The following is a 13,088-nucleotide window of genomic DNA, read 5'->3' on the forward strand; positions in this document are numbered from 1 at the left end:
CCCCACTGACACCAACGATGGGGCACTATTCCTCCCCCCACTGACACCACCGGCTTATACTCGAATCAATAGTTTTTCCCAGTTTTTTGTGGTAAAATTAGGTACCTCGGCTTATTTTCGGGTCGGCTTATACTCGAGTATATACGGTAGGAATAAATTGTATAAGGAGAAAATATGTTTTTGACAAATATATTTTAATATAAATGTTGAAATGACTTGTATATGAATTGAAAATTAATAAATATTTATAAAAAAAAAAAAAACACAAACTCGAAATTGTTAGCACTTTGCAATATTTGGCTGAGATGGTAGCAAAAATTAGAGTCTAAAGATAAAGAACACTGACACCAGGCATGCTTTTCAAAATTTATGGCTACCTAAGCTATCAAACAGGAGGGAGAAGAAGAACATGCAGAGCAATATAGCCATCTCATATGTAGCTGGAGTGTTTGGTAAAACTCGGAAGGATCTTTAACAAACATCACACTCCTGTGCCTTTTAAGCTCAGAAATACAATGAGGCAGAAGTTTGTACATCCTAAATACACATCCTTCTTCATTAGCCAGATAACTAGTTCGTAAGATGCCCTTTAAGTCCAAATGGAACAACCATCCCTGAATAAGGATGCGAACTTTCAACACCATCTGTCATCTGTATATAATCCTGTTTTAACATCTCTACCCTGATGATTTGCCAACTGTTGTTGTTTCTTCTGCAAAAAAGAGCCTGCTGAGGTATCTTCCTTACGCTCACTGAAAACGTGGCCTGGATAAGCTACGAAATATGAATATAACGGGAAGTCCAGTTGAATATTTTTTACGTTAAAAAAAACAACTTTATTAAAGTGAATAAGCAGATGAGACAATCATCCTTTCAGTGTTAACTTTTGCAAGTACAAATTTTGCCAATTCCGTATCCGGTTTAGTGACCAGTAATATCACTTAACTCTGTGCCTGTACATCCATCAGATAGCTTTGCTTGGGTATACAACAATGGCATTGTTTGTAAGGAAACAATGCGTTTAAATAACAAATGATCAATTCTGACATGGAGTTCAGGAGTCTTCTGGCAAGCATGTGGCTTGTTTGGCAGCCATCTGTCCCTGAATTTATTGTATTTAGTGGGGCAACCTCTATGTACATAAACCAGCTTTCTGTAGGGTAGGGTGGAATTCACCTCTTATGCAGTTATCACACTTAGGAGGGGTTGTCTGCATCCAGTTGCTTTGCAATCGCTTTTCAGGTAATAAATGTTTCTTGCAAAAATATATTAGGGAATTTATCCATTTCACTGTCTGGAAAGGACCCAAGTAGGCAGGGTTTGGGGTCTAGAGATGGTGGGGATCCCATGAGGTCATGTTGAAATTGAATCTGGGTCCAGTATGTCTGGATCATCGGGCAGGACCAGATGAGGTGGAAAAAGATTCCTGTCTGTTGTGCACAGAGAGGGCATACGGAGATGTGTGTTTTATAGCCAGAGACACGAACTTGAGTCAGGTAAGCCCTGTGCAAGATATATATTTGAGTTAGTGTTTGGGATCCTGGGAGAGACCATTTTGTAACTGTAATATTTTTTCCCCATTCAGCTTCCTCCAGGTTTCTTAAGTTGTTTTCCCATATAGTTTTCGCTTTGTAAGCTAGCTTAATTGCAGAGGGTGTCCAGTAATATGTTCTATAGTACAGAAATCAAGTTGGTGGGGTCAGAGCTAAAGATTACCAAAGCCATAGGGGTATGTGGGGGGTTGCATCTTGGAATTGGGCTCTCACTGCATGTTGCAGCTGAAGGTAATTAAACAACATGGAATTTAGAAGGGAGAACCCAGCTTGCAGTTCATGAAACTTTTTCAGACCTGTTGGGTTTAATATCTGAGCTAGGTGAAAAGCTCCTCTGGATGGCCATAGGATCTGGTATGGAATTTGCAATAATTCTGGTAGATGATGAATATACCAGAGCGGGGTATGATTACGAAGGAGGGATTTCCAATTTTGTGTCTACCCAATTCCAATATGTGTTGGTGGTGGGGAGGTTGTCTGCACACCAAGGTTTGGCATCTCCTCTGATCTACCTTGTCAAAGTGATAAAAGTGAGATAAGTGAGCAGCTTAATAATTCAAATTAAAATTGGGTAGAGATGCACCTCCTAATGATGTTGGTTTTTTTTTTTTTTTTTTTTTTTATAAAGTAAGCCATGAATGTCTGTGATGACCACTGCCCCATAAAAAAGGTGTTGAGGATGGAATCTATAGATTTAAAGAATTTGAGTGGTATATACACTGGGGAATGCCATAGCATATATAAACATTTTGGTAATAGAACCATTTTAGTTAGATTGATCCTTCCCATAACATCTAGAGGAAGTTTGGACCAAATTTGTGTTTTTTGTTTAACCACTTTCAACCGTGCTATAGCCAAATGACTACAGCACGGTCGTCCAGTTCTGGGAGGGCATCATATGACGTCCTCCCAGAACGCGCGCCTGGTGCTGTCTGTGATCGCTGTGTCCTAGGGACACAGCTGATCACATGACGAGGTAAAAGACCAGTCACAGTGGCCTTTTACCACATGATCAGCTGTGTCTGACACAGCTGATCACAAAGTAAATACAGTTCTCTGTTATTGGCAGCACTTTCCTCACGCTGTCAGAACGTGAGGAAAGTACTACCGATAACCGGCAAGTGTCACAGAGGACATCCGCACTGATAATCAGGGCACTGATTATCAGTGCAGCCCCAAAAGTGCCCAGCAGTGCTGCCCATTAATGCCCATCAGTGCAGCATCATCAGTGCATCCTAATCAATTCCCATCAGTGCAGCCTCATCAACGCACATCAGTGAAAGCGAAAATTTACCTGTTTGCAAAATTCTATAATAGAAACAAAGAAAACATTTTTTTTTTTTGCACTTTTTCGTTTTTATAGTGCCAAAAAATGTAAAACCCAGTGGTAATTAAATACCACCAAAAGAAAGCTCTATTTGTGTGGGGAAAAAAAGATAAAAATTTCATATGGGTACAGTGTTGCATGACTGCTCAACTGTCATTCATAGTGCAACAGTGCTGAAAGCTGAAAATTGGCCTGGGCAGGAACAGGGTAAAAGTGCCTGGTAGGCAAGTAGTTAAGCAGAGTGAACAAAGGTTCAATATTTAGGGGGATATAATCCCTAAGACGGTGGCAGACCTTTACCCCTAGGTATCGGAAGGAGTCTACATGGACTGAGGGTAGATTGGCCAGAAGTTGTTGGAAAATGGTCAGTCGGAAGAATTTGGGATTTGTCCCAGTTTTTGCAACCCAGAGTAGGCACCTATTTGCTCTATAGCTTGAAACCAGTTGAATCTTTGCTATTAACCTGTTTTTATATAACAATGCAGCCTTGTTCCTCTGGGATAGTTGTTTGTCCCTGAATCCTTGTATTCGCTCTGTGGCCGCTAACACGAAGTGGCAGGTTTGGCCTTGTATATTATTCCTGAACAGTCCAGAGGTAGTGTTTGCTGTCAGTCCAAAGTTCAGCATTGTCCAGGATCCTAGTAACAATTGAACGTAAGAAAATTTTTCCACCAATCCCAGTAAGTTCAACAACTTTTAAAATAACTTTACCAACATCTCCAGAGCCTAAACCACAGTATTTGTATGTAATCATAGCCATATATCAATAGTTATGAAAACAATTTAATAAAGGTCTTATAACTGGATCTTTCTTCATTGTGTTGTAATTTGTGTAGATTTTTAGATTCCCCAAAGCAGCAAGATGATCTTTTGGCTCACCCTTACGATGAAATGGATGCCCAGTTTCCCTCCAAGCTCATTGAAGAGCTGCACTGTTTGAGCCTGCACATTGGACCACTACAGGAACTTCCAAGCAGCATTCTTGGAGCTTTCACTATTCATCATCATGGCAAGGTTTGTTTATCTTAAGTTTAATCTGGCTATATGTTACCCCCAAATGGTTCCTTTCTCCCCCCTCATCAACATGCTAAAGAACTCTTAACATAATTATTTTTTTCATTGCATTGCATATATTTTAGACCTAATGCCATCATCACTGGGTATCTGTACTTCTCTATGCGCATTGCAGTTCATGGTTGGTGGGAGGGGCTGACAGGGTGCTCTACACAGTTTCCTGAAAACATTACAGCACCCTGCCTTAATACTCCTCCTTGAAGTTTCTTAACCCTGAAACAAGCATTGGTCTGGCTCTTGAGAGAAGTTTGCTAATAGAAAAATGCCTTGATGGTTAGAATTCAGTTTGGAGGAGTGGATATTCCTAGGCAGACTGAAATTGCACGTTTGTACAGAAGTGCATAATTTACATGCAAGGGACATCAGACCTGCTTTCTGCTACAGCAAAAAGACAATGATGTGTGCAGGAAGCATGTAAACAGACCTTAACCAGATGCACTTATTGTCTCAAAAGGGCTGGTAATCTTTGAAAAGGTTTGATTTTGTTTATCTGATTTATTTTAGCATACATCAACTGACAATCTAGTAAATAAATTAACCACTTCAAGTCTGGACACTTCCTCCCCCCTTCTACACTGTGTGTGCAATTATTAGACAAGTTGCATTTTTGAAGATTAGTTTCATTATTGAATAACTACAGTGTCCTTGGTCAATCCAAAATGTTAATAAACCTCAAACCTGAATGTTTAGAAAGTAAAAGTGAGGTCTCCTGAGTATCTATGTGTGCACAATTATTATGCAACTAAATGAACAACGAAAATGCTCCCATTTTACATGTTTATTTTCATCCATTATCCACTTCCTGACCGCCCTATAGCAGAACTACTGCTACAGGGCAAGCAGGACTACGCAAAATCTCATGTGTATCTATATACATGATTTTGAATTTCTGGGTAGGAGGCATGCTTGCGCTCTACCCGCGCTGCTGTTGGCGGCTACAGCTGTCGATCACTGGGTCCCAGCCGGTGATTCCCTGCCGGCACCTGGCGATCGCCGGGTATCTCTGACCGGGGAGAGGTCTGTATGTAAACAATACAGATCTCTCCCTGTCAACTCCAGCATGCTGCTTTGTATTGCTCAAAGCAGCGTGCTTACACAGTGAAGCACAGCACACAGCTAACCCTTTGATCACCCCACATGTTAACCTTTTCCTACCCAGTGTCAGTGCTTTTTATTAGCACTGATCACTGTATTAGGATTTTTTTTTTTTTTTTAGCAAAGACATATAGCCGAATACATTTTGGCCTACATTTATGATGAAATTTGATTTTTCTTTTTACTGGATATGTTTTCTAGCAAAAAGCAAAAAATATTGTTTTTTGTCTTGTCTTTTTTTTTTTTTCAAAATTGTTAGTCTTTTTTTTTTATTTATAGCGCAAAAAAATAAAAACGCACAGGTGATCAAATATCACCGAAAGCTCCATTTGTGGAAAAAAAGATGTAAATTTCATTTGGGTGCAGCGTTGCATGACCGCACAATTGTCAGATAAAGTAACGCAGTGCCGTATCGCAAAAAAATGGTCTGGTCAGGAAGGGGGGTAAATCCTCAGGAGAGCAAGTGCTTAAAGTTAGAATAATAAACAACTCAAATATTACAAGTAAACATTTCTAACATTTAAAAAAAAAAAAAAAAAAAAAAAAAATTGGTGACCAATATAGCCACTTTTTTTTTTTTTTCTTTTTTTCAATAACAGTCATAATCCTTCTATTCATGGAGTCCTGTCAGTTTCTTGAAGTGTTGACAATCAATCTTTTATGCAGCAGCAACCACAGCCACCCAGACACTGTTCAGAGAGGTGTACTGTTTTCCTTCAACATAAATCTGTTTAAGAAGGGCCCACAAGTTGTCAATAGGGGTGAGGCAGGGGCCATGTCATTATTCTTTCATCTTTAACGCTTTTACTGGCTAGCCAAGCACTGGAATACTTCAGTGCATGCGATGGAGCATTGTCCTGCATACATATCATGGTCTTCTTGAAAGATGATTTTTCTGTACCACTGCTTGAAGAAAGGGTCTTCTAAAAACTGGCAGTAGGTTTGGGAGTTGATTTTGAGTCCATCTTTAATACCAGCCCACACCAGTACCTCACCTCCACCTTGCTGTTTATCCAAGTTAAAGTGGAGCTCTGTGCCTGTTACTGATCCAGCCCCAGGCCCATCCTTCTTGTCTGTCAAGAGCCCCTCTCATCTCATCAGTCCATAAAACCTTTGAAAAATCTGTGTTCATATATATCATAGAGATCACACCGTAGTAAACCATGATGCAAGAAAATTATAAGGACCAGTATTCCTCTGTGTCCGCACTGATCACGTGTTGTGCTCTCCCAGCACGCGCATAAGCGGCAGACGTGAGGGGCGCAGCGGTATGTCCGGCCATTTATGTACAGGGTCTGAATGGGAAGCGGTCAGGAGTAGGGGACTAGCTTATCTAGATCTGTTGCCTACAGCTATCTGCATTGTGAAATGATACCCAGACCTTGTGACAGAATGGCGGGGGACAGCCTGTAATATTGCCATTCGGTACTGAACTCCCTACGAGACCCTGTGCAATTATACATTGCCTTGCGAGCAGGCAGAGTGCTATACAGGCCCAGGGCAGTGATCCCCAGCTTGGTCGATTCCCTGCAGGCCTTCATGGCAAAAGCCACTGAGACGAGTAAAGTTTGGATCCTCTTTTGGGTCCTGCAGCATGGGCTTTTAAGTGCCCAGGTGATAACCATACATTGTGCTGGTGTAGGGGGGAACTATTCGCTTTTGTTTTTTTACTCCCATTCATCAGTTCAGTGAGCTTTGTAGTTGTCTTCCCTGCTGTTACTACCCTACAGGATCTGTTTATTTAATCTTTATTAGCAATTTGCGATATGGTGTTCTGTTCATTTCATACACTGTGCTCTGGTTACATGCCACAGCTGGGCCAGTATGATATTCAGTTATAGCGGACTTTGGAAGTAAAAAGGATCCTTGGCTCCTAAAGAATTCTTCTGTCTGCCCCCTTCAGCTGGTATATGCAGTGACTGTTCTGCGCACTCAGGCACAGTTGCGGCCGGTGATATAATTCCGGGTGGCATCTAATGGTAGCTGCCATCTTGAATTACATACTTTGTGTGCAGCATTGGAACTAGATCGCTGGTGCTTCCTGAGCTATTAGACATCAGGCCCTGGTAGATCAGTTGTGTAAGGTTGCTTCCTGGTTTTCGGTTCATACTTTTAGGCAGTTCTATCAAGTGGGTGTTTGAGCTTCTGAGGGCGTTACCTTTGCTCAGCAAGTGTTGCAAGCTTGCTGTATGAGATTCTAACCTGTTCTGAATTTGTTGTTAGGGGCCTTTTGCCGTGTTGCCCTCTCCTCCTGTTTATTGCTTTGAGACATCCCTATTATAATGAATATGAAGAAGCCCAATACGATACAGAGAAGATGGGATTTTTTTAGCTCCCCATACATATTTTTTTTTGAGTACATCACAGAAAACAGGGAGTACTCCTCTCTTCCTTTAATCATTTCATGGCTTTCTTCAAAACCTGAAGCTATGCCTAGCTGGAAGGGTTTATGCCTGGGCAGATTTCCTTTCTTTTTAGTTGCCAGTGGAGGTGGAAGCATAACCCTATCATTGAATAAGAAAATGCCCTGTATCCTGCAATCCGTCTAGGCTGCACACTATATCCCGGTCTTAAATTTCTCCCTGACTAGGCATCAAGCCATGGAGCCTTCTGTCTGCCCTCATCCCTTCTTTTTAGAGTCCAGTATCACAGCCTCTACTAGGTAGAGTGGAGGCTGTTTAAATATGACTGCTAAATGGAGCCTGGCTTCCACTCTACCATGGGTTGTAGCCCTGTGCATAGTGTGCACAAAAATCAGGCGCCTGTCCTTTGGCAGTATAGAAAATTGATGTTGCAGCATTGCTTACATTTTTAGAAGCATTTAGGGGAATGTTTTTTTTGTAGTATGTTCTCTGAAAAATTATGAAATATGGTTTGTGATTTTAATATTTTGCTTATTGCTAGGTCTTTCCTGCTTCATGGCATCTGCTGCACCTTTACTTGGATATTCATTGGTCCATTTTAGAAATCCTTCAAATTTTAGGAGAAAAAATGCAAGGTATTTTCTTTATATTTGAATAAATTTCAGTTTGGAGGTCTTTTTACTGCTAACTGTTCTGTTTTGTTTCTGCATTGCATTCAAGTTGGTTATATACTGTATTCTCATATGTACCTGCTATGAAACATTTATTTTAAAAGTTTTTTTTAAGGCTGTTCTACATTCGTTCTCACTGTATGTAGGAATATAACCACCTTCTCTTGCTTGCTCCTGAGATGGAGTAGTGACTATGCAATGGGTAGTGTACATAGAACCCTGAACATGACCTCAACTAACATGCACTGCTCTGTCAAAAGGAAGTGAGGGGATAAAGAGGTTTGGAAGCTCAAGGAGGATGTTACAAAGCAGAAAAACATAGGAAACAGTTTAATTAAAATTAGATACAGGTGTGTAGATTATTTTTTGGAGAATTAGGATATAGTCTAGTGTCACTTTTAGTGAGGTTTTTTTTGTTTTTTTTCCTGGTCTCCTACCCTTCTCTGGTCTTGCATTGTGCATGAGGATATCTGCAACAAAGTTTTTTGCTTTCATTACTTGTGTATCTAATATGGATATATTTCATTTTTAGGTCATATTGTGTATGCTCATCAGTTTATAAATCTTTTTGGCAAAAACTTGACAAATGTGAGCTTGTTTGAGGAGCATTGTGAAAACCTAATCTGTGGTCTCATTGCCCTTGCAGCAGCCAAGTTTTCTAAGGTACTCTATTTTATAATCCGCACTGTAATATTAATTGGTATATAATGAGGTTGAAAAGACACAGGTCCATCAAGTCCAACCTGTGTGTGTCATTTTGAGTTCTCTACAAATGCACATACACCTCTGTGTGTGCTTATTTTAACCCCTTCATGAGAGGGTAAAACAAATACTAATGCCTGAACGCAATTTTGAAACTTTGACGTGTTAGTTAAACTGCATATCATCACAGCCACTTGCTGTACCTAGGTGGAATATACCTTTGTTTTTCAGGACATATTGGGCTTACGTTTGGTGGTAAATGGTAATAGATATCTCCTAATTGTATGTATCTCTTGCTTTATTATCAAAGGAAAGCTGGCCCAAAATAGTAAAAAAATAAATAAATGAAAAATAATTTTTGAAAATTTGGTTGTAATTTTTTTTTTTTTCTTTTTTGCTGCAACTATAACCTACAACCAAACAACCCAAATAAATTCTCCTGACGATTGCAACTATATCACATGTGTGTATGTTATTTTTTGTGTGTGTGTGTGCATGTAGGTTTTTATTTTTTTACCCACTAAATTATACTGTCCTTTGACCCTGGCATTTATTTATTTATTTTGCACACTTTTTTCGTGTGTTTTTTTTACATTTTCCTTCTGTAGCAAGGGGAGAACGATGCAATGTATCATTCTCTCCATTCAGAAGTGTAAAAATGCACTGGGTGGGCTCTACAGTGAATGATCAGTGATAGCCAGTCAGAGGCTATCAGAGCCTCACAGTGATCAGGTGCCAGCACAAAGACATGTATGCATATATGTGGTCTCGTGTAAGAAGACCAATTTCAGTGAGACAGTCCGCCTCAAGGGGCTAAGCAAGATATTTAGTATTTTTTAATTTGTCAGCTGATACCACTATCCAGGGAAGAGAGTTCCACATTTTGCTGCTTAACTATAAAGAACTCTCCTTGCAATTCCAAGTTATACCTCCTTTTTTCCAGCTTCAAACGTGGCCTCATGGATGTGTCGGGGACCTAATGTTAAACAGCTTTTTGCTGGTACTACTACCTTTGTTAAATACAAAGACCTGTTATATTGCCTTAAGATTGTTTTTTCACTTATTTTTATCCAGGTACGCCCATCTGAAGCCTTTATTAGTCATTTTTTTCCTTGTGTATGCATCAAAGAAATGTGGGTCTTAGTTATCCAGCTTGTCGACCACAGGAGCAAAACCTCTTCATCGGAGGTAAGGTTTTACAATTTTTTTTTTTTTATTCACAGAGCACTTAAAAATAAAAATCCGAAGGCCTCGGTTTCTGATATTCTAGTTGTTTGAATGAAATGATTGCCCTATAGCTTCAGTGCTTCTATGCTATGGTGTCTAACTGGAGCAAATATGCAGTTCCAGAGTTCTAACTTTACTTTTGACTTATTTAGATACTTTGACTATGTAAACCAAAGAGTCAGGCTTTTGACCTCTTTAGAAGTAGATTTGTGATGCCAGCCACTGTATTTATCGGTTAACAGGTGGACACACATTTTGAATCTGATGAAGTGGGTATACCTTTTGAATGTTCCTCTGACAGTGTTGTTTTATCTGCTTTACATTTTGAATAGCAAAACTGTTCCTGTTAAATGGGATAAATACTGAATTCCTTTAAACATTTCCTTGTGGCATGATTGTATAATATAGTGTACAGAGCTCAGCAGTTTGTGGCACATGATTTGCTGTGACATTGTCAACAGCCACTGTGCAAGGGCATGTCAGTGCAGTGGTGGTCACTGTAGATTGGCGTGGCGGTGAGTGAAATTTGTGGGTGTGGATGTCTGTCTTTACTTACCTGGTACAGGTGAACTATAAGGCCAGTGTCTTGCAAGGCACTCCTGCAAGCAATAAAAGCATTGTAGAAAGGAAATTTTATTTGAGTGCATATTTTTCTAATGAAATAAAAGTAGTATTTTTATGTAATTTTTGTATTTCAGAACTTCTGGAGTTTACTCAGTATTTTGTTGCGGAAGCTTCTTCAAGGTCTTGGAGGTAGTGAAGTACATTACATCTGCAATGCAGTAAAATGTAAAGATGCCTTGGGCCTCTGTTGGTGGATTGTTGCACACCTTTCACCACTGTATCAGCTTGATCGGAATGGGAATCCAGAAGAGCGTGTATGTTTGTTTATTATGAGTACTATAATATTGGCATGGGGTCAGTTTTTTTGAACATCAAGGCAATGTAAAGAGAAGTCACATAAGTTTTATGGTTTTTACTTATAAGTAGGTGCACTCCTCCTCTAAGTTACATACAACTTTAATTGAAAGTGAAAAATGTTCAGCTAAAAAACAGGTGTACAGGGCACAGATTGATTCAAAGATGATTGGGTTACAGGCAGGTACTTTCAGGTGATTAGACACTGGTGGGAAAAGAAGCTGTAAGAACCCCCATAAAGTCCCTCTCGCTCCCAGCAAGCCTAAATTCTTTGCCAGTGTCTTTAAATGCTAGATGTCTTCTCTCTACTGAATAGGGATTATTTATTTATTTTAAGTATAAATTTATGATTTATACAATCAACTTTTCTTCCCTGTGTTCTGGCTAAATATCCTATGTAGAGGCCAAATCAGTGTTTCATGGTGACTGCTTTGGAAATGATACCCGGACCCCATTGGGGACGACCCAGGGTCAGCCTATAAATTCACTGGATCCTGCATTAGGCACCCACCTTGGCACGTAGTGAAGCATGTTGGGTTAGCGGCAGGGTCCAGGACAGATGCAACCTGCATCAGTGTGACCCAGTCCCTGAACCTCCCTCGCTGTTTCCCATGTTGTAGGCAACTACTGGTGGGTGATGGGTATGTACATTTCCTGTCTGACTGGGTCTCCCACCCTCCCTTGGAGGTATGCTTGTATCCAGGGGTTGTTTGCTTTTAAGCTAAATCCCCATGACATCCTTCTGCTTCATTTTTTTGACTGCTGTGCCAGCTATGGGGTTAATCCCTTTCTTTTGGGCGCAGCCATGGCCAGTCCTAGGTGGTCTTGCTGCCCTGCCTGCATCTTGAGAGCCACAGGCACACTGTACATGAACCAGGACATTTAGCCACTGATAGTTAACTCAGAGATCTCCTTTCTGGTTCCCTCCCCTCCTGAGACCTATCTGTAGCCTTGTCTGGTATGATGCACTTCTCATGTTTAAGCAAGGAGGGCTTCCATAAGTGGGAGAGTGGAGGAAAAAGATGTAGGATGTTAGAGGCTGCTGTCTCAAGTTCGAAGGCATCCTTTTCAGGAGCAACCACCGTCTGCTATTTTATCGACTAAGCTTTTGACTCAGAAGGTGGTGTTCCTGGTTACCATTACCTTGACACAAAGGATTTCTGAGTTGGCAGCACTTTCTTGAAGAAAGCCGTTTTAATTGCATCATAAGGTGAATTTGCCCTTGTCTGTCTTCATGTCTATGGTGGTTTAGGCTTTGCATCTCAACCAGGATATCCATTTTGTTTTTTGTTTGGATTTTTTTCCACGGCCTCAATCACCAGTGGGGATAGGGCTCTTTACTCATTGGATGTGGTACAGGCTATCAGGATGTATCTGAAAGTAACAACCGCGGTCAAGAAAACGGACTTTGTCCTGCTGCTGGACAAAGAACGGGTCATGCAGCTACTAAGTCTATTTCCAGATGGATTTTTGAACTTCTTCCAAGTGTATGGGTTGAACGGAAAGGTTCCATCTTTTATGGCAATGGCTCACTCTAATAGGGTTATTGTTACCTCTTCCATCATCAAGCTTCCAATTCTCCAGGTCTTCAAATCCACAACTTCTTCAGTTCACACCTTTTACAATATTTTATTAGGTGGGTGTTAGAGCCACTGAGGATGTGACTTTTGGTTGCAGTGTTTTGAAGCCTTCTCTTTGATCATCTTCTTGGCCTGTCAATGATTGCTGTATCCCATTCTCTGTGGGTGCACGGAAGAAATCAAATTATCTATGGCTAGTCTTACTCCAAGAAATGGATTTTACCAGCAAGTCATAAATCCTGTTTTACTGCCTATGATGTTGTTGTTGTCCTTTTACTTTTTAATTAGGACATGGTACTTCCATACTTTTGCCCTGCTCCTTAACACCCTTGCAATGTCCTAACTCTGGATGTGGTTCAGGCTGATAGAGGCTACTTTGTCTCAAAGAGGCTGTAGCTGCAATCTCATTCCCTCTTTGTGATTCTGGAGGGTTCTTGCAAGGGACTCCCTGCATATTGTGCCACCATTTCTAGGTGGATCTGTCAAGTTGTGATTGAGGCCTATTCAGCCAGGGATCGGGCATGCTGAGTCTTTCAATACCAAAGTTCTGTGTTGCAGATTTGTAACGCAGCCACCTG

The 13,088-nt window shown here is 40.5% G+C and overlaps 1 protein-coding gene across 1 annotated transcript in view; it reads left to right on the forward strand.

Moving 5' to 3' along the window:
• Positions 1 to 13,088, forward strand: part of MMS22L (MMS22 like, DNA repair protein) — a 125,151-nt gene that overhangs the window by 39,629 nt on the left and 72,434 nt on the right. The window contains exons 5-9 of the mRNA XM_089665288.1: positions 3,717 to 3,894; positions 7,954 to 8,047; positions 8,616 to 8,746; positions 9,860 to 9,973; positions 10,711 to 10,890. Of these exons, the coding sequence (XP_089521414.1) occupies positions 3,717 to 3,894; positions 7,954 to 8,047; positions 8,616 to 8,746; positions 9,860 to 9,973; positions 10,711 to 10,890 (697 nt within the window). The remainder of the gene's footprint in view (positions 1 to 3,716; positions 3,895 to 7,953; positions 8,048 to 8,615; positions 8,747 to 9,859; positions 9,974 to 10,710; positions 10,891 to 13,088) is intronic.

The sequence above is a fragment of the Staurois parvus genome, unplaced genomic scaffold (genome assembly GCF_062004578.1).
Source record: "Staurois parvus isolate SC_StPar_1 unplaced genomic scaffold, SC_StPar_1.0 ptg000048l, whole genome shotgun sequence".
Classification (NCBI taxonomy): domain Eukaryota; kingdom Metazoa; phylum Chordata; class Amphibia; order Anura; family Ranidae; genus Staurois; species Staurois parvus.